Genomic DNA, 21999 nt, shown 5'->3' with positions numbered 1-21999 from the left:
GTGAACAGCACTAACATACACTGGAACACAGAAATTGCTGCCCTGTTTCAGACCTCAGGTTCATTCAGCCCAGTGCCTTGTCTCTGACAATGGCCAATACCAGATGTTTCAGAGGGAGGTGCAAGAAACTACCACCTTGTCTACGTTAGAGTTTTAGAACATGTTATATAGAAGATGTTCTGTAACCATTAAATCCTAGTCAAGACAAACCCAAATGCGGTGACAATTTGTAGTGCGTGGGAAGCGCACAGAAGCCATGCTAAAGTGGCACCGAATGGATATTTATAATGTGTTATCAACTCAATAGATTATCACAATGGCTCCGTTAGTTTGGCTATGGGGTCAGTATGCATGAATCCCAGAGGATTCATAAGGCTTTTGTGGAATCTGTATTTACTAACTTGGGACTGCAATATGGACTCCTCTAAAATTCATAGGGACGTACCTCAAACACTGCAAAGAAATTCCTGCCCAGAGACAATCACCTAGTTTCGAAGGCAATATCTATTACACTTCTTACTTCCCGTGATATATTTATGGCTATCAATAAACTCGTAGTCTCCCAGAAATACTGACTTCAATTCTGCTCCCACTGAAGTCAATGGTAAATATCCAGTGGCTTAACTGGCATCAGTACTCGTGGAGTTCTCTTTAATTTCTATTGACTGAACCCTGAACAGGTCTGCTTTTAGCATACTTATAACCTCTCTGGCCCCAGTTCTGCTCCCTTGTATTGAGTAGCATCTTAAAATCAAAGGGACTATTTGTGGAATGAGGTTCTACTCAGTGCAAATAACAGAATTAGCAGCTGGGCCTTAAAATTAGATGACCATTTTTTAAAATGCACTTTCTAGCAGAAACTTTTTGTCATATTTCAGCCCTGAGCACATTTGTAGAGCTGAGACACACAGCCAAGAAAATTGGAGATTACAATAAGCCAAATGCTGACTCCACATTTCCTGCTGCCATCCAGCCAGTACTTCTATAACCCAGTTTAAAACTTCCCTGGGCTAGTTTTGAAAGCAGATGTAAAATGATGTTAATCTTAAAGCACAGCCTCTTTTTAACAGTAACAACCGTAACACTTCTGCAGCAAGAAAATATAAATATTTACATACCCAAACTGTGCAGATTATCAAAATTTGCTTCAACAGTTGTGATATAGCAAACTCTTAAAATTCAGAACAATTCACACTTAATGTTAGTTCCTTTAACAAGAATTAGTGCAATCTAATTTATTGTGAGAAGTTAGTATGGTTCCAGAAATTTATGAACAGAGAAAAGGTCAAATGCATATGCTTTCCCTTTCGTGGTTGGAATTAAAAGACCCTAATGATACAAGTCAATATATAATTTTACCATAAACAATGCTGCATATTACAACATATCTTTATTGCTTGCACTGTTGCCGTTATTTATTTACTTTCTTTATGAGACCTCTTACTGCAAAGGGACACCTTAATTAGAAGAGGAGCAAATAAAGAGAGCTGACATTTTGGAAAGTATTTGTGTTTGAAAGCAGAGTTACTCTCCAATGATTCAGTTGTCTATGGGGGAAAAAAAGGATAAAAGGCTGAACTATCAAACTTAACAGATGCAACCTGATCAAGCGTCCAAATACCAGATTTATTCCACAAATCATCTGTAAATAGACCGATCTATAACAAAAAGCATCGTGACGTTCATTTACAAACATGGTCTACTCATGCAACCAGAGCAAATACAGAAGACAAACATATAGGTCACAGGAAATGATTTTTGCAGTAGAATCTTATAGAGTAGGTCCAGCTGACTCTTTGCAGCTATTTGATTCCAGTTTCTAGTTTCCTGGAGCTCTTATTTGGTCTCCTTAAAGCACATGTAGTTTGCATTTATTTACATGACAATACATTAATTACCCCACTCTAAAATCTGCTCTCTTCGGAATCAGTCTAGATTTCTCATTCCATATCCCTCTTAGAGCTCAAGGGTGTTTTTTTTTAATGCATAATCTCTGACAGATACATTGATGAGCTATTGACAACTTATTTTTCTAGATGCTATTCCAAAAGCAAGAGTAGCTTTGGTATCAAAGGCCATTTTGACCTCACTTACCTTGAAAGGTGCTCCTCTTTCTAAAATGAATGGTTTAACAAAGAAACGAACTGACAACAAAGCGATAAATGGATACAGCGGACAAAACACACACCGATGACTAAAACAATACAAAACCAAAAGAATCAAAACCACCACACATATTTGAATGGCTCTGATGAGTGGCTATTAAACTGAAGCTGGTCATTTGGTAGGGCTAGTGAGAAAAAACCTAAGGAAAATGGAAAAATGTACTGAGATGAGAGGAGAGATTATTTATACCTGGTTCCAAAAAAAACAGGGGGGGGGAACGAAGGGAAAAAAGAAAAAATGGGCCTATATAAGCCACATAAAATGGGACCCTCGCTAGAAAAATTAGAGAGAAACTCCTGCACACCTTGTGTGTTGTACATGCTGACAGAAGGGTTGTTATAGACCGCCGATTCCCCGAGCAATGTATTATAAGGGTTGTTAGTGCCATGAGGACGAAGCAGAGCATTGGTTATAAGGTGATTAGCCATGGCTCCTGGAGCAGCCCGATAGAAAGACAGAGAAAAAAAAAGGTCAATCAGGCAAATATGGTATAAAAAAAAAGGAAAAAAGAACATTCAGAATGACAACAGTTGAAATAGTCCTGATTACAAGCAGCCAGCTAATTAGACTTGAAAACTATATGCCACTAAAGCAGCACAGATGTTTCTGACAATGCACAAATCCAAGTCGATGTGAAAGAAAATGGATTGGAATGCTGATAACCCACATTTATGGCGGTTTCCCTAGTTGCTCAGAGTATAAGCAAGGATATGACAAAAGGTGACAGTCTACACAATGGGGGGATGGGATCATCTCCAGAAAGTGCCAAATGAACCAAACAATAATAATGACTCACATGAAAATACATTTAACTCTCACTGTTGACTAGGGTTTATTTACTGGTCACTCGGAACATATATAAAAAAGGAAGGATGGAAAATGTTGGCTTCCATATGATTTTGGGCACTTATGAGAGCTCTTATTCCAGGAGCAGCTATTTACGTATAATAGGGCAAGTACAATTCTATCCACTGTGCTTTAAATCTACGCGGTAACAGCTTATTGTGCAACAACAACGTGCCCTCACAAGCATGAGCATCGTAGTTCTTTCAAGAGTTCCTACAGATGGGACTAGAGCAGCCCATGGAGGTCTTGCTATTCCAGGGCTCTACGTTGCCTTTGCAAATACAATTTTTCACTCACATCCTCGTTGGCTGTCATTTTGGAAACTACAACCTAGAGGAAGCTGAGGGGCCACAACTCTGCCTGTTCTTTATGTTAGACTTCAGGAGGCTGAGCTGCTGGATTTTTGCTCTTCAGCATGTGACCAGAGAGACACCTACCTTGTGCCTAAGGGAAGGAAGTTGGTTCTTGTGGCAGTGACTTCCCTCCCCTGCCTTAGCCAATTCGCAGCAGGAATACACATCTATGTGAAGGGGCAGTTGAAAATCTGACATGGATCACGGCATCGTTGCCAAAGACCAACCCTCAGACTAGGAGCAGGGAGAAGGGACGTTCCCTCGGTCACTGGCCAGACGTGTCAAGCACATACATATTCTTTACTTCCTGGCCTAACCTGGTCTGTCACACTTCCCTGCCCAGTCAGCAGGCCCTGCCAGGCCAAGAGGTGCTACAGCAGGCAAGAGGGGGCTTGCAGGACAGTGGAGAAGAGCAGTAGGGGTGAAGAAAACAGAATGACACCTCTGCTTCAACAACCTGCTGCGAAGGTGCAGCCCTGGGTGTAGATTGCTCTTCAAAAGGCACCAGCCTGCCCTCCTTGCGTCCACTGCAGCACCCAACAGGACCACCCAGAGGATTCCGGGGGCCCGGGGTCTTCGGCAGCGGGGGGCCCTTCCGTTCCGGGACCCGCCGCCGAAGTGCCCCGAAGACCCGCGGCGGCGGCCCCCCCGCCGCCGAATTACCGCCGAAGTGGGACCCGCAGCCGAAGTGCAGCTGCCTCTTCGGCGGTGATTCGGTGGCGGGGGTCCCCGCCGCGGGTCTTCGGGGCACTTCGGCGGTGGGTTCCGGAACGGAAGGGCCCCCCGCCGCCGAATTACCGCCGAAGACTGAGCTGCACTTCGGCGGCGGGTCCCGCTTCGGCGGTAATTCACCGGTGGGGGGTCCTTCCACCCCGGAGCGGAACGACCCCCCGCTGGCGAAGACCGGGAGCGGAAGAGTTTTCCGGGCCCCCTGGAGTGAGTGAAGGACCCCACTCCAGGAGCCCCGAAAAACACTCGTGGGGGCCCCTGCGGGACCCGGGGCAAATTGCCCCTCTTCCCCCCTCCCCCCTCTGGGCGGCCCTGGCACCCAATACAGGCAGCCGCCTCCGCTCCGCTCCTGAGGTGTTCAGGTCATCCGTGGGGCATGCCAAGGGACCCCCCAGTCGCAACAATATGAAGGCCTGTGGTGAGGGTGAGAGGGAAAGGGAGTTTGGAGGGCAAGGGAGAGTCACTGGGGGACAGGAAGCAGAACATGACTTAGCAACAAAAGGGGAAAAATGACAGAACAGAAGGGGTTACAAAGAACATACGTGAGAGGGGGAGAGGGTGGCAGCCATTTTGGGGCACAGCTCACGCAGACCCGGGACAGGAGGGTCCATGTGTCACGTGGTGCTGTTGGCCCAGGAGGTGGCTCCATGTCATTACGTGCCGAGGTTATTTGTATATTTCACTCTGTTACAAAGAGCTGGAAACTGCCTACGGTTATCCACTGAAACTCCTGCTTCCAGCTTAACACAGGCCCTTCCAATGGTTCCATCTGTACAGCACATGCTGCCCAAGCCCTGGAGGCCCAGCCCCGGGTGTGGTGCAGTGCAGAGCTCTGCCATCCCACAGGAGGAGGAATTCTGCCCTTCAGGAAGTGTAACGTTACCTCCTTTGCTGGTTGGGGGGCAGGGATGCCCATGGCTCTGGCCTTGCCCCTTTGGGGACGTGTTGCCTGGAGTGGATTTACTGCTGATAGAAGGGGCTAGTTTGAGGATCCTGGAGACTCTCTCTCTATCTTAGAGCACTTCGAAGGCAGGGCAGGTCTTCCTGAGGCCTCACCACCAATGCACCTCACCAACCCCAGAAGGAACCACCTCACTGATGACAAGCACAACCAGGCTCTATGGGCTGGCCTCTCTGTTGAGGTGTAATGGTGATTTTGTGATGCTGGCGCTTGCCCACAGGGGACTGGACTGAACCCCGCCCCCTCACACATCTCACATAGGATACACAGCAGCCAGTAACAACCTTAGGACACTACCATGGAGGTGACAGGTTTCAGAGGGGTAGCCGCGTTAGTCTGTATCAACTCCTCATTGTTTTTACCATGCAGGTGGATTTCCTGAAAAACCAAGCCTCAATGCAACACAAAGTGAACTACCAGGCTGTGCACATTAGGGTCTACTCACAGCATTTCATTTAAATGAACACCTGGCCTCTGATGGGAAACTTGAAAAAAATACATAGTTGGTCAGACTTTGCAAATCTGACTCTTAATGAATAATATCCCTCCAATGCGAGAGGGACAGAAACTGACCTCACACATACTGCCTATAAATATACTAAACAAGATTAATAGCAGCTTATTTTCTGTCTTCCTCTTTCTTACTGAGGTCATTTCCATTAAAAGTGATTTCATTTCACTGGTGGGACCAAATTCTGCTCTTGGTTACGGCAGTGCCAATCTGGAGTAGCAAACTCTGCTGAAGTCAGAGGGTTTAATCTGGATTTATAATGTAACTGAGCACAGAAATTGGCCTTGCTTGTTTCCCCACCGTAAAAGAAGGCTGGGATCATGGATCTTGCTTCTTTCAAAAATGGGAGGGTCAAAGCAAACAGAACCTTGGTCTTTAATAATACCATTATGTTTTATTTTCTTGTAAAGTGTTTGGATCCAGCTCCTAACTTTGCCCTCAAGACCCTCCCTTCTGCTTCTGGCCTCCTTTGTAAAGCGCTTTCAAGCCTGTGGATGAAAAGTGCTATATAAGAGATGGGTATTATTATTAATCAATCTCAGAAGCACAATCTTCCCAGCTACAGTGACGGTCGGGGTGGGGGCTCCAAATGACCGATAATGAAAGCTTTAATTAAAAAAATAATACTAAAAAAGACGAGCTCTCTTTTCAAAAGGGAGGGTCAGTAATAAAAAAATCCAGCCCCTGACACTAGCCACACTTCTGAGTTCCGATCCTGCTTTCTTTGTGACACTTCAACGTCACCATGGCAACCACCAGGGCTACTAGAAACAGGATTAGGATTTCAGATGAGGAATGAGCAGCGGGGGCAGGTGAACTCACAAACAACCCTCCTGTTTCATGAAAATGTCCTTGGTAATAAATAATGAGCAAAGCCAAATATAGAAAACATGTGAACCGAGCAGCAGGATTTCTAAAAATATCAAAGGTTTCTATAAGACTCCAGCTCCTCTGTAACAAGTGGCGGGGAAGCAAAAGGAGCGAGAGACGAGTGTATTATTTCCCCAAAGAAACAGCGTACCAGACAAACTAGGGCACTTAGCAACAGAGCCTGTGAGAGACGGTATGGCAACAGAGGGAGGACTTCGATGCTAGGGAAGTGTGTGGAGTGGGGTGACAGGTTGGAAAGGAAAGGTGCTTTGAAAGTTGCTAGCCAAGGCCAGGGTGTGTGAGTTTCAAAGTAGAAGGAAGCAGGCTGTGTACGTGAACTGACTGGTCTGATTCCACTCAGTGTGAGGAGCCTTTCTTGCTATGTGCTGTCTGACTTATCCCTGGCTGTCTGCCCAATATCCTCAGCCAGAAGCATCTGGTTCATAGTTTGTATTTATTTATTTATTCACTTATAGCTGGATCCTAAGCTCTATTGCTGTCAATGGAGCAATGCCAATTTACACAAGCTGAGGATATGCCCCCAATATCTTCTTCATGTAGTTAGAATTTAGTGATAGCCTTCCTTGCACAAAACCTCTCTGCTCAGTTTCTCATGGCACTTGCATATTATGCATATCTGGCAAACAAATCATTTATTTGTTTAGTTACATGTGGCCGGTTGTCAGCTTCTGTGAGTGGAAATTCCCAGGGTTCTGTAAGTTGAAGAGATGCTATCGATAGCACCTTAATTTTGCTTTCCAAAACATTGTTGCACTCTGCATGCTTGTAAGCGTGTGGCCATGAAGTCAGAAAGAATCAAGGGTCATCCCAGACACACATCTTGGGGTGTCCTTGTCTAATGAGCGGAGCCAACCAAAAACGGAGCCAGTAGCCAAACGTTAGTAACCAGAGCATACAACGATCAGAAGTTGTACCTCTGAACAACATAACACAAAGAAACAGCAATACTCAGATTTCTATTTCAACAACGCAAAAGTTCTGATCTAGGATTTGGTTCAATCCAATATATAGCTAAAGAGGCAGCTGTGCAATTCCGATCTAGATCCTGGCTGAGATTCTAAGCACCTTCAAAGTTCATAGATACTCAGTTACCGGTTGCTGGTATGGGATTATCTCCAATAAGGCATTTATACACTGTGATTATAAACAGAGATTTACCTTGTGAGAATGGTACTTTCTTACTCAGCACCAGAGTTGGGTGAATAATTTGTAGCAAATAACTGTTTCAACTCATTTCACCTCTTTTTCTGTTCATGAATTGTCAGCAGACAGATCACAATTTTCTCAGATTTGTTATTCAGAATTACTTGCTGGATATATTCAGTGATTTATTCTTGGTCTGTGAGAGAGTTTGGTATTTTAAAGATGGGCTTTTTGGATTTGTCACGAGATCTCTTTTTGTTGCTGGACTGGATGAGTGTCACTTGTACGGCCAGATTCCGATACCCTTACTCACAGTAGACCTTTGCTTGGGGAGTAGTCCCACTGATTTCAGTGGGACCACTTCAGAGGCAAGTTTATTATTTAATGTGAGCAACTGTCATCTGCATCTGGTCGTTAGAATAAGGTTTCCTCAATGAAAAGTCAACATGATGAATCTGAAATCTGCATTTCACAAATATTCTGCTTACATTTGCTGCCTTGGCAAAAGTTCCTGTTAGGAAAGTCATCTGCTAGAATATGCACCAAAAGCAAATAAAAAAGAGGTGCAGAGTCCAAGTGAATTCTCCTATAATCCAAATAGTTTTGTGCCCTCCCCCCGTTTTTTATGTTATTCGTTTGCCATACTCGCTCAGCTGTACTCAATACACCAACTCCATGGGCATCTTTGAGTCATAGCTGCTTATTTTACTGACAAAGCCAACTTGGACTGTTGTGAGCAATGAAGAACCAACACAGCCACTAAAGCGGGAAACAAGTTCTAGTCTTCTCCATGCATAGTTTTTACTAAACTAAGTTCTGAACCAGAATCTTTATTATTGGTGGAGGTTTAAGAGGAATGATTTTTAGATCCCAGGCAGCCGGGCTGTTAGTTCGAAAAATCATCTCTTGAATGTAAACTCAGCAAATCCGATACAGAAGTCGAGGGAGAACAAACAACAAACCACATGATGCCAGTTTTTACAGTCACTCTTCTGACTATAACTGCCCATAAAGGCTTTAAATTGTTAAGTTTATCTACTCTGTGTGTATATGAAAGTAGATACCATTTTAACTATAGTGTCCAACGTGAATTGTACCTTATTTCCCCCTTTGCTAGACAGAAATTCACATCCTTGATGCAGGAAGATATTGAATGAAGAAATAATTTTGGGAGAGTTTAATAGAGAACTGCACATCCATGAACTATATGTATGTTTTTAAACATTCAATGAAAGCAAAGAATGAAAGGGAAGCTGACAGGTGGATGTCACTCGAGTCTATACTATATTATTCAGGACCACAATTCAAATAACTTCTTGCTGACAGCTGGCTGACAAAGCAGTGCGGAAGGCCTTTAAATGAACTTGAATCGTCTGCCTGGTCTACCCAGTGGGCACCAGAAAGGAAATGCATTCACGTGCTTCTTCATACTTGGTGAAAAAGCATCACCTTTCAAAAGCAATTAACAAAGTTACGCAAGAGATGTGCCTTTCTCTAGAATCACATGCCTGTGCAATTAATAACATACTTACATACCTAGTTTGAGGGAAATGGAGCCAGTCTGTTATGCCTGGCTTCAACCCTTCTCCGTTCCCGTCTAAAATTGTCCAGGCCTTAGCCAGCATGCCCTTCAAAAAGAAGAAACCTCAACCCCCTTCCCACCCCACTATGCTATAGTATTGTACAATTAAGTACCTACTCCCTGCAGCAGCTGGCACTGGCCAGTGTATCTTTCGATGATATTTATATGGCCTACATGACCACAGTATCCCTGAGCCTCACAATCTTAAAGGTATTTATCTGCCCAACACCCCTGTGAGGTAGGAAGTACCACTGTACAGCTGCAGAACTAAGACCCAGACTACAGGCAAGATCCACGAAGGGGACTTAGGGTTTCCGTTGCAACATCTAGTGATAGGCCCCCCCTGCTGCCCAGTAAAATCCACAGCCCCTGCTCAGGCTCCCCACTGCAGTGCCTGGGGAGAATTAGGCACCTAAGACTGCGATTCACAGAAGCCAGCATGCTGAGCAGGGAGCTGCCTTAACTAGCCAATAGGAAATGCTGAGGGGAGGCTTAGGCACCTAGCTCCAGGAGAGGGTTCAAAGGGTCTTAGGCACCGGGCTCTGGTCTTGATTCTCAGCCGGGAACCCTCTACTGGAGTGAGGCCCCTAAGTCAAGTCAGCCTTTTCTCAGGAAAAAAACAACCACAACACAGAGAGGAGAAGGTGGCAGTGCCTCCCCCGCCCCTATGCCCAATGGCCCAGAGGTTAGAGCTCTCGCTGAGATGGGGGAGACCTCACTCAGTCTGATTCAGAGCTGGAATCCAGCCCTCCACCCTCAGTGCCCTGACCACTGCGCTCTGGAGGATTCTGGGGTGAGTCTCCATCTCTCCTGTTGAAGCTGTTCCACTTGACATGAAATACTTTAACAGGCATTGGGCCAGAGAGAGAGAATGACCAGATAGCCTGGTGGTTAGTACACTCTCCTGGAAGACCTGGGTTCAAGCTCCTGACTCAAATCAGGCAACTCGGGGACTTTGCCAGCAGACAGCGAGGTGCCTAGTGACTTCAGAGGCCGACAGCTGAGTGGGGAATTTGGGATCTACATTTTGGATTCAGGTACCTGAAGTGGCAATTAGGCACCTAAATCCCTTTTATGGATCTAACCCCATGTGGCTCGCGTGGGGTCACACAAGAAATTTGAGTCAGAGCAGGGAATACAGCCTGGTACCCTGACCACCGGACCCTCCTTTCCTCCGCTGGGGTTAATGAGATTGAACTAGACCAGAGGTGGGCAAACTATTGCTTAGGGTTAGGGTTAGTCCTGTCCTGCCTGGCCCTTGAACTCCCGGCCGGGGATGCTAGCCCCTGGCCCCTCCCCCACAGCCTCAGCTCGCTGTGCCGCCAGCGCTCTGGGTGGCAGGGCAGCGAGTTCCTGCCAGGCAGTGTGGCTGTGTGAGCTGCCAGGTGCAGTGTATTAAATTGCTCCCTGTAGGAATGCGCTATTTACAGTGTACTACAGGATCTCCTCCCTTAACGTTGTAGTTATGTTCCTGACAAATGCGACTTTAAGCGAAACGATGTTAAGTGAATCCAATTTCCTCATAAGCTTCCCCATAAGAATTAATGTAAATGAGGGGGTTAGGTATCAGGGAATTTTTTTTCACCAGACAAAAGACTCTATACATTTTATATGTCTGTATATATATATATATATATATATATACAGTATAAGTTTTAAACAAATAATTTAATACTGGTACACAGTGATGATAATTGTGAAGCTTGGTTGAGGTGGTGGAGTCAAAGGGAGGGCTATTTCCCAGGGAATGCCTTACGACTAAATGATGAACTAGCAATTGGCTGAGCCCTCAAGGGTTAACTCTCACACTCTACAAGGCAGCAGGAATGGAGCGGGGGAGACAGCATTGCAGAGACATACACCGTGTGTGTGTGAGAGAGAGATGTGCATTGTCCCTTTAAGTGGACTGCCTTGTTAATTAGATCAGCTTGCTGAGACTGCAGCTGCTGCCAGCAAGCTCCCTTTGTCCTGAGCCCGGGGGTGTTCCCCCTATTCCATGGAAGATGGAGTAAGCAGGGTGCAGGAGCAGGGGGGAGGGGAACACTCTGACATTTGCCTCCCTCTCTCTCCCCTCCCCCATGCACAGCAAGCAGGAGTCTCTGGGAGCAGCTCCAAGGCAGAGGGCAGGAGTAGCACATGGCAGTGGGGGGAATCATAGAATCTCAGGGTTCAAAGGGACCTCAGGAGGTCATCTAGTCCAACCCCCTGCTCAAAGCAGGACCAAACCCAACTAAATCATCCCAGCCAGGGCTTTGTCAAGCCTGACCTTAAAAACCTCTAAGGAAGGAGATTCCACCACCTCCCTAGGAAACCCATTCCAGTGCTTCACCACCCTACTAGTGAAAAAAGTTTTTCCTAATATCCAACCTAAACCTCCCTCACTGCAACTTGAGACCATTACTCCTTGTTCTGTCATCAGGTACCACTGAGAACAGTCTAGATCCATCCTCTTTGGAACCCCCTTTCAGGTAGTTGAAAGCAGCTATCAAATCCCCCTGCAGCTGAACTGCCGGCATTTGCTAGCCTACTGGGCGGCTGCAGCGCAGGGAACTTAGGGAAGCGGGGAGCCAGTGGGGAGCTGTCGGCCCACCCTGGTTCCAAGCCCCCACCAGCTAGCTGCAACGGGCTGCTTTTCCTGCAAGCAGTGGACAAAGCAGGCGGCTGCCAAACAACATTAGAAGGGAGCATTGCACAACTTTAAATGAGCATGTTCCCTAATTGATCAGCAACATAACAACGAAACAACGTTAACCAGGACAACTTTAAGTGAGGAGTTTCTGTACTTACGGCTGCCAGTTCTGGTGCTTCGTAAGTAGCACAGGCCTATGGGGAGCAATTTAATACACTACACCCGGTAGGGAAGGCTGTGCCTCCCCAAACAGCCTGGCCCCCACCCCCTATCTGCCCCTGATGTCCCCTCAGAACCCCGACCCATCCAACCCCACTGCTCCTTGTCCCCGACCACCCCCTCCCGGGACCCCCTGCCCCTAACTGCCCCCTGGGGACCCCACACCCATCCAGCCCCCCCCTGCTCCCTGTCCCCTGACCCCTATCCACAACCCCACCCAGGACTCCCATGCCTATCCAACCCCCCCACTCCCTGTCCCCTGACCACCACCCCGCCAGAACCTATGCCCCATCCAAATGCCCCTGCTCCTTGTCCCCTGACTGCCCCTGGAACCCACTGCCCCTTATCCAACCCCCCGCTCCCTGCCCCCTTACCATGCTGCTCAGAGCACCAGGACTGGCAGCTGTAAGTAGTACACCATAAGTAGCACATTCCTATGGGGAGCAATTTAATACACTACACCCGCCCTCCATACAGTTTTGGAAACCTGATGTGGCCCTCAGGCCAAAACGTTTGCCCAGCCCTGAACTAGACCAACCACAGTCCTGGGTCTCTCATTGAAAGATTTCACTCACTAATGTTATTTGAGCATGGCCTTGAGGTAGGAAATTCTCATTCATTTTTGGACACTGGTGAATGAGTTGAGAACCACAGGTTCACAATACAGATGACTGATTTGAGAGGATTTCTTATTCCAACTCCCTAAGGCTAAAGGCTAGAAGAGAATTCAGCTTTCTAATTCTGCTGGGCTGTGCTGATTGAAGTGTGTGAATTCTAGCCAGTTTTTATTAATTCTGGTATAAATGTATTTATCTACATTCTCTGCAAATTGTCTGAAATTAAATATTCTTTATTTGCCTACACACAGTGCGGGAAAGAAAGCTTGTCTGAGCCAGACCTAATGCTCTGACTGGAGCTTTCCTTATCAGTAATGTCCTTCACAGGCAGAATTTCCAACTATGTAAATGATTCTCTTATTCAAGTTCTTACTCAAACAGTTAATGCAATGATGAAGAGTCAAATGAGACACGTTCACTGGGTGAGGGGGCGGCAGGACAGGTATTCCAGCATTTTGCTGGTACCCACAAACAAACGCTTTGACATTTAGATTTATCAGGCTCTGTTCTTCTAATAGCCAACAAGCCTGAGCTAATAAACTTCAATAAACCTGCCTATTAAATTTCTCTCAAATAGGTTTGTTGTCACTTGCAGCATCTAATCTATTCATGGAGAAGCTATTAATACTGACTGCAGTGAAATAGAGTTTCAGCAAATGAGGTTCTAAAGCTCTAGGCCATCTTTGTCTGAAATTAAACATTTCATGCGTTAATGCAGAAATAAGAGATATATCTGCACACGCACACATATTTGCATCTGATATTTTAAGACCAGAGTCCTGTCCAGGATTGTAACTTGCAGTTCGTATTTCAAGCATTTGGCCATTCGAGTTTAACTGGCAAATACTGGAGCTTCCACCATTGCAATCTGGACTTTCCTCTGATATTCACCCTACATGTTTATTGTTTACATTTCCTTTTCCTTATCCCTGCTGAGATCCCAGTGTCTGGGACTCCCTTTCACTGAAACTCTGTGACTGGATCGGAAGACACACAGAAAGTCAGATTTTCAAAATTGCTCAGCAACCCAATCTGAAGTCCGACTTCCAAGGGCCCATCGCCCAGTCAGGCACCAAAGTGAGTGGCCAGCTTTTCAGAAGAGCTCAATATGTTGAAGGAGGAGCCCTTTGAAATGTTGCAAAAATGGGTGCTGAGCCCTTGCAAAATGGTCCCTGACAGCTTTTGAAAACCTGCCCCATAAACTCTATATACGGCATGTGACATTATTCACATGGTGCTCTCCAGCTTGTGACCCAGCATGTGCTGAACTCTGCCAAGCCTGGGAAGGGATGCTCTTCTCTTTGCTTCTTCCACAGTTCTGGCTGGGACCCTGGAGGGCTAGGCGGGAGGGTGTGTGTGTCCCCAAGACACAGCCATACCATCACCATACCTCCTGAATGTGTACGCCCATCATATACTGGTACCATGTGCTTTCATGTCACCTCAGATCCCTTCTCGTTGCATTTATTTCTTAGGGACACAGCCCCCCACCCCTCCACAGGCTCCGAGTGCAGAACAGTGGGGTCGTTCTGCCATGCAGGGTGCCTTGCACCATCTGTGTGTCTCCAATCACAGCAGTGGGGGAGGAGGTCCCTGCACCCTGCTTTGGAGGCATGCTCGGAGCAGGTAAGATCCCACTGCATAGGGTTGGTTTCTGTCCAGAGTACCAAGACCAGAAGAAACCATTGTGAGCATCTCATCTGACTCCCTATATAGCACAGGACAGAGAACTGCCCCCAGAATAATTCCTAGAGCAGATATCTTAACAAAAAATCCAATCTTGCTTTAAAAATTGTCAGTGATGGAGGATACACCACACCCCTGGGTAAATTGTTCCAGTGGTTAATTACTCTCGCCATTAAAAGTTATGCCGTGTTTCCAATCTGTTCTTGTTCTCGACTACTCCCTTGGGTCTGCAGCAGTCGCCATGGAGCAGCTCTGCTACTCTTCTAGGCTATGGGAAAAGATTCCATCCCCTTGACATCTGCAGCTCTCCCTAGTGCACAGCCAGATTACAGATCACAGTTCATTCCTCCTCCAAAGTCACTACCTTCAGACTGCTCTGCAATAACACAGCACTGGGTCTAATACTCCCCAAAGCCTGCTCTGCTTTCAGAAACTGCCTTGCCCTCCATTTTCTTCTTTAAATTTGATCCACCTAATGACCAACTTCCAATTATACGGCTGTCAATCCTAAAATCACAGCAGCCCCTAGGATCTCCCAAAGGTAGAATGTCACATCATTCATTGAAATCTCTGCAACAAATCTTGGCTCACATAGCTTCAGGCAGCAGAGAGGGCAAATAAACTAGAAGACAATCGGTACTGGGATTCATTTTGCACATCACTAGAAAAATGAATAACTGTAAATTCCCCAAGTCTTTACCCTCGATGCTAGAAATCATAATTTTTCTGGGATGAAAGTATGTCTGGTAAAAAGTGCAGAGGCAATTGTTAGTTCAAGGGGGATCTATGTTTTACAAACAGACTTTCCTTCACAAGTGAAAATAAACAGGTAACAACTTATTTAGTCCCATCCACCAGAATTCCTTCCTACCACTTGTTACAGGAATACATGGTTAAAATGTAAGTCCCTCATTGTTAAGTCAGCAGCTAAAATTCAGCCCACGTTGACAGACAGCACCACCCGATGGCTGTTCCATAATTTATATGGGTTGCAGAGATATGGGCTTCATATCACAGAGCCTGGAGATGATAACCCCTTCTTAGGGGAGTCCGGTGTGACTGCATCTCGAATATTGCATCAAGCATTCCATCTCCTCTCTGTGCAATTATGTACATAAATTTGACATGTAACTGTGTGTTCTTTAGCATGTGTATTCTGGAAGCCTAATTTAGGAAAGCTAGTTTTTCAAATGCCATCATTAGGTTCCAGAGTCAAAGGGGCATCATGAGTTTGAAATATGATCCGTTTAAAACTTTAAGTTAGAAATAAATTCAGGATTACAACTGCCAGTGAGTCTGTCTGTCTTTTTTTTTTTTTTTTTGGTCTTCCAATCATATTTTCCTATTAGAAATTTGTTCTCAACTGTTGCTTGCTGTGTGGAAGGGACACAATGGAGGAGTCTGATGACCTAACTGGCTGTTCCAGGAGAAACAGTGATGATATTGTTTGCTGACAATTGCACTTGGGAAACAAATTGAAAACAAACCTGAAAATATTTTTTCTCTGATAGTTTTCAGCCACAATAATACCCTTTGGTGTCACTTGTAAAGCAGGTAAAACACGTTCAGACAGACTTGTGATATTTAAGTTGATGGTGTTCTTTTAACGCCCTATTGAGATGAGCGAATCAGTTCACACCTCTCTCAGAGCTGCACTGTTATTTTTTTTAAAATACAAGGTGAATTCAGCAGAATCTCAGGTTGTTATGGTGGCCAGATAAATATATTCAGTGGGATACGGCTTAGGAGCTTGATACATCCCTATAGTAGCACTTGAAAGGGCCAGCGCTGCAAATGAACTCAGCTCCATTTAGGCAGCACCCACCAATTTCTATTAAGCATTAAGAACTAATGTGCCCCATATGTCTCTGAGAGGTGATCCCAAGAATACTGGCTCTTAGACTTGACTAGTATCAAAATGATTTTCTTTTTAACTCTATTTTCTGCCCTCCACTGTGTTTTTTTTAAACTCTCTTGCTTTCGTCTTGTTCTTATAATTTATTATTTGTATTACAGTAATGGACAGGAGCCGAAGTCACGGACCACAAAACCACTGTGCTTTACAAACTCTTCAGAACTGACAGCCCTGCTCTTGCAGCTTCCTCCACAAAATGCCATTAAAAAATCCTGCGCATGCTGGTTCACCACGTGCAATGTCATGTCTGACTCTCCTGTAGCACTTCGAGAATGCTCACGAGAGACATACCAAGAGACTGGCTCTCACATGCTAGTTCTAGTTTGTGGGGCTAGAAATACCTGCTCCTCTATTCCTGTTGATTCTTGCTTAGCTCATCTCTGCAGCATTTTGCAGAACGTACATAACCAGTATTCATTTCTGTGCACATTTACTGTTTTATACAACAAAGTACAAACTCCAGCTAATTGTATTTGGACCCGAATGCCAAAAACTGATAAAAATGTGACATTAAACATCTTAATTTCTGAAAACTCAAGGAGGACATGTGCAATTTTGACTGTCTAAAATCACAACAGACCCAGTCCACTTGCATGAGTGCATAGGACTAGCTGGATGCTTCAGATTAACAAATTTGGTTTAGGGCACCTGCATCCTTTGCACCCTCTCTAGTGGCTTTGTAAGCCAAACCACAAGATCTCCTGTGTTGTTGGAAATCATTTTCCTAATAAGTTCATCAAGATTCACCATGACTCAGTTTCCGCACACGCATTCCTTTATTAGTCTCAAAGGCCACTGGCTGTTGGTTACATCCAAAATACAATATAAATGTATACATCTATACACTATACCCGGGCAACAATACAGTTATAAGCATTGGCCAAAATACTTACAACAGGATCAGGTCCAGGAGACACCTTCCTATCATGGCATGACTCCAGAGGGGTAAGGAAAAGCTCTGACAAAGAACCCCTAGAATACACTATAACAAACAAGTGATGTCATTGCTGGTTATTAGACCTTAGCTAAAGCCTGATGAAACAGTTAATGGCTGAATTATCTTCAAAGTTGTCTTCTTATCTTACCTTGCTGTATTTTTTTCCTAGCTATTGGACTAGGGTTGCCATACGTCCGTATTTTCCCAGACCTTTTTAGATATTTAAAAATTCCTCCTGGATGGCGATTTAAGAACTAAAAAGCTGGACATGTCTGGGAAAATATGGACGTATGGTAACCCTATATTGGACTAAGCACTCCTTTCTAAACAAGCTAATTATTTACTGCACCTGGTACCCAACTAACCAAGTTTTCTTCATGTCTATTATTTAGCTCAAACCTTAAATAAGGTAACACTGGTTTTCAAGGGTCACTACAATTTGAACACAAACAATTCCTCTTTTTCATTATCTTACTCTTTTTGGTCACATGCTTTGGGCCTACTGCTCATGCTAATATCCAAACTCAATTTGAACCCATAGTTCACTCAGGTTTAATATGGGCCTATGTTCCTACACATGCCTAGGAGTGGCTTTCTACTGCCCGGTGTCTGACTGGCTTTGGTGCTATCTGCTTACACGGCTCTCAGACTATAGCACCTCACAACCCTCCCCGTAAGATAGGGAAGTGCTATTATCCCCATTTTACAGATGGGAAACTGAGGTATAAAAGGTTTTGCACTTACATCAAGCTCTTTTTCTTCTTCTGAAAGCCTGTCTCTCTCCTGGACAGAAGTTGGGCCAATAAATCAATTTCAGTGGAAGTTAGAAGCCTAAATAACTTTGTGGATCTGGACCCAAGTGACTTGCCCAAGGTCACCAATGAAGTCTGGTTGTAGAGGAAGGATTTGAACCCAGGTTTCCTCAGTCTTAGGCCCGTGACCCAACTGTCAGAACATCCTTCCTGCCTACTGGGCTTCATTTTTTTTTTTTTTTTTTTTTTTTTTTCTTTTGCTGATTGATTGTTTTTTTTTCATTTGGTACAGTTTTTTTCATTTAATGTGATTTTTTTTTTTTTTGTTGTTAAAATTTCTGAGAAAGGGGTGTTTTTTTTTTCATGAGGAGGGTTTTTCTTTCAACTACCTAAGATAAAATGGAGAAGGGTCATCAACCCTCATGCTTCAGAGTATTCATTGTTCATCTTCTGGCCTCAGACCATAAATCCCCTCCCCTCATGGAGCAGTGCACAAATAGGACCACTCTGAGTCCTTCCTCTGACATGTCAAGCACTGAGCACTGTCTGAAACAGATCACCAGACTAGCTGAACCATGACATGACCACTTCCTGCACTGTCTTACAGAGCTCTGCAAAAAGAATCACCTTTCATGACAAAACACCACAAAGAGAGACATGGAAGGTGAGGTAATATCTCTTATCCTGGGACTAGCAAACAAAACACTATTTAGAAATTCATAACAATGGAAAATCCTGCAGCATCTGCAATCCATTTTGAGAGCGTTGCAAGCCCCATCTCTTTGCCTCAGTTGTGCAGTAATTGTACAGAAATTAAACACTGGGCACTTAGCTGACTGGACTGGTCTATTTCTAATGCTGGGGACTGAAGGGGAGCCTAGTGGGTTTGCTTCTCTTAACTGGAAATGTTAATGACCCAACTTTGTCTAGCGTCCACATAACCACAGCGATGGGCAGAAAGAACAAATAAATACCTAGCCAACTTCTCAAAAAACACTCAAAGGAAAAGGCCAAAATGGGGAAGACCAAAAACAAACACCAAAGAGAAACAGAAAAACTCATCTGATCCCTCGCCCAGGTCAACAAGATCTTCAAAGACCCAAATAATCAAGGGATTCTGTGGCCTTTGCACTTGAAAGTCTCTACAAGGTGTGAGAGGCACATCTAAGGTTAAGTGCGAGGTGCAGTCCTCCTTACTGAGTGATATCCAGCTCATGTCCCCAGTGCATCTACTTCGCTAGATAAAAAAGGGACATTTGCAAACTATTCAGTGCAGGACCTGACTTGTACTCTGCACCATGCTTGGCACAACTGGGGTCTCGATCTTGGTTGGGCAATACTGGAATAACAATAATCATCATAGAATAATAAAAAAGTAGGGCTGGAAGCAAATCTAGCCCAATGGGCTGCAGCTGGACCAAATAAACCTAGACCATCTCTGAAAGGTGTTTGTCCAACCTGTTCTTTAAAATCTCTAAGGCTGGGGATTCCAGTGCTTAGCTACCCTGACAGCTAGAAAGTTTTCCTAATATCTAACTTACATCTCCCTTGCTGCAGAGTAAGCCCATTGCTTCTTGTTCTACCTTCAGGGAACAAGCAAAACAGTTGATCACTGTCTTCTTTATAACATCCCTTAAAAAGACTTGATGTCCTCAGTCTTCTTTTCTCAAGACCAAACATGGTCTCACAGAATGGGTGGGTCTGATGGGATGTCAGCTGAAGTGCAAGTATTGTCATGCAAATGAGCTACTTAGCCATGGATTTCTTCTCAGGCCTCACAACTGCTGGCAGTTGCACAGTAACGCTCTCATTCAGACAGCTTGGGTTCCCTGGCACCCGGTCTTGCTCATCACTTTTCCCCCTGGGTTTACATGCGCAAGGCCCAGCACCCAGGGGCGGCTCTAGGATTTCCGCTACCCCAAGCACGGCGGCACGCCGCGGGGGGCGCTCTGGCGGTCGCCGGTCCCGCGGCTGCGGTGGACCTCCCACAGATGCGCCTGCAGATGCTCCACCGGAGCCACGGGACCAGCGGACCCTCCACAGGCACGTCTGCGGGAGGTCCACCGGAACCGCGGGACCAGCGGACCCTCCGCAGGCATGCCTGCGGGAGGTCCACCGGAGCTGCCTGCCGCCCTCCCGTGGGACGCCGCCCCAAGTGTGCGCTTGGCGCGCTGGGGTCCGGAGCCGGCCCTGCCAGCACCCCTGCTGTAGAGGAACCCACCAGACACCCACTTCCATGTCACAGTGGGAGGGGTTGCCCAGCACAAAGCAGTCAGTTGGGAAATCCGCTGATACATCCGCCTCGCCAGCTGACACTTGCATGGCACATGCCCTTTACGGTCCAGTTCTTCAGAGCTATATGGTGCCACGCTGCACTTTCTCCCTTGTCCCACAGGGTCATGCAGTGAGCCCTCATTCCCCAGCCTGACGTCTCAAGCACTCCCTAGTACAATTACTCACACCCGCCTCTTCAGAGAGTCCCCTCACCCCCAAATCATCCCCTGCACTGGTTCTGGTTTTCCAGTGTGAAAATCAGCTCCTCGTAACTGTGATGGAGGAAAATTACACCACTGAGAGGAGCCAGGCTGCCTCGCTGCTTTCTCTGTTGGTTCTTCTGCTCTGTGGCTAGATCTCAGAACCGCCAGAGGACAGCAGAGGAGCTCAGGCAGAAGAGGCCTCCTGCCAGCTCTCTGCAGTGGCTGCTGCTGGTAGGAGGCCAATATTTCATTTTCATTAGTTCTCTCTGTGGCCACTGAAGGGACACACAGTGCCCAGGAGTACCAGATTTAAGAACCCAGGGCAGGGGCAGCCAATGTTGGACAGCTGGCAAGTGGTAACACTGTGCACACTTTATCTGCTCTTCATGGGGAAAGGACAAATTTGCTTGCCAGTGCAGAGCCCCAGAAAATGGGCCATGTGCTGGGGAGATTCACGGAGGGAGCTGGAGATAGAATCCTCTCCCCGCATGTTGCAGCCTCAGGTGCCCTTCTCCATCCACACCTCCGGGGAGGATCCCTTGGCCTATGCAATCCCTCAGCCCACAGTAGGGTGGCTGCAAGGAGACTTTATTAACTCTGATGTGGAAGATCCATAGATGCGGTGTACTGGCTCTCCACAGCCTGCCCCTGCTATACAGCAGAGCTGTACTAATGACACAGCACAGGGACAGGCTCCCATAGGAGAGAGAGTCACCAGCTGTCCTGGCAAACGCATGACGAGCTCGTCAAATGTGCCTTTTCCCCCACCTGCACGGCACAGTGTATGCCCACACTAGAGCTGCAGTTCATGCCCCACCTTCCCTCACACACCCTGTCTGGGTATCTAGACCTTCAACACACTTTCCCTCCCGACCGTTCCCTTCATTCACTCACTCATAACTCTGACAACCTCACACTCTTCCTTTAATCTTTTCTGAACCCATCCCCACCACAAAGCCAGTCTGTGTTAACCCACCATTGCTCAGCTTATTTGCAGCTTTTTTACTCACCTGCCCCCCATCATCATCCTATGGGAGCACATCACAGACTTTAATGTGTTTATTTGCATAACACTCTGTGAAGCAGGGCAAGGCGACTGTCCCCATTGTACAGATGGGGAACTGAGGCACAGAGAGATCTAAAGGACTTGCCCAAGATCACACCGGAATCCTGAAAGCTCTTCAAGGCACGTGTTCCCTTGTCTGACTTTTGGCTCTGTGTTTGGTAATTGGCATAATGTGCCACGCACATCCATGGTGTCACAATAACCAGAATAAGCATTTTTAATGCTGCGCATTAGGAATTAGGTATGTCAATAATAGAATCATAGAATATCAGGGTTGGAAGGGACCTCAGGAGGTCATCTAGTCCAACCCTCTGCTCAAAGCAGAGCCAATTCCCAACTAAATCATCCCAGCCAGGGCTTTGTCAAGCCTGACCTTAAAAACCTCTAAGGAAGGAGATTCCACCACCTCCCTAGGGAACCCATTCCAGTGCTTCACCACCCTCCTAGTGAAACAGTTTTTCCTAATATCCAACCTAAACCTCCCCCACTGCAACTTGAGACCATTGCTCCTTGTTCTGT

General features: G+C 45.9%; 1 protein-coding gene across 12 annotated transcripts in view; it reads right to left on the bottom strand.

Moving 5' to 3' along the window:
• Positions 1–21999, bottom strand: part of ADGRL3 (adhesion G protein-coupled receptor L3) — an 842781-nt gene that overhangs the window by 35789 nt on the left and 784993 nt on the right. The window contains exon 24 of one of the 12 annotated variants that reach the window (XM_039540338.1): positions 2471–2599. The exons of the other annotated variants lie outside the window; for them this stretch is intronic. Within the exon in view, the coding sequence (XP_039396272.1) occupies positions 2471–2599 (129 nt within the window). The remainder of the gene's footprint in view (positions 1–2470; positions 2600–21999) is intronic. 12 annotated transcript variants of the gene reach the window in all.

This window comes from Mauremys reevesii, linkage group 5 (assembly GCF_016161935.1).
Source record: "Mauremys reevesii isolate NIE-2019 linkage group 5, ASM1616193v1, whole genome shotgun sequence".
Lineage (NCBI taxonomy): Eukaryota > Metazoa > Chordata > Testudines > Geoemydidae > Mauremys > Mauremys reevesii.
Note: the sequence above shows the minus strand (reverse complement) of the source record. Positions and strands in the feature narration are given on the sequence as shown.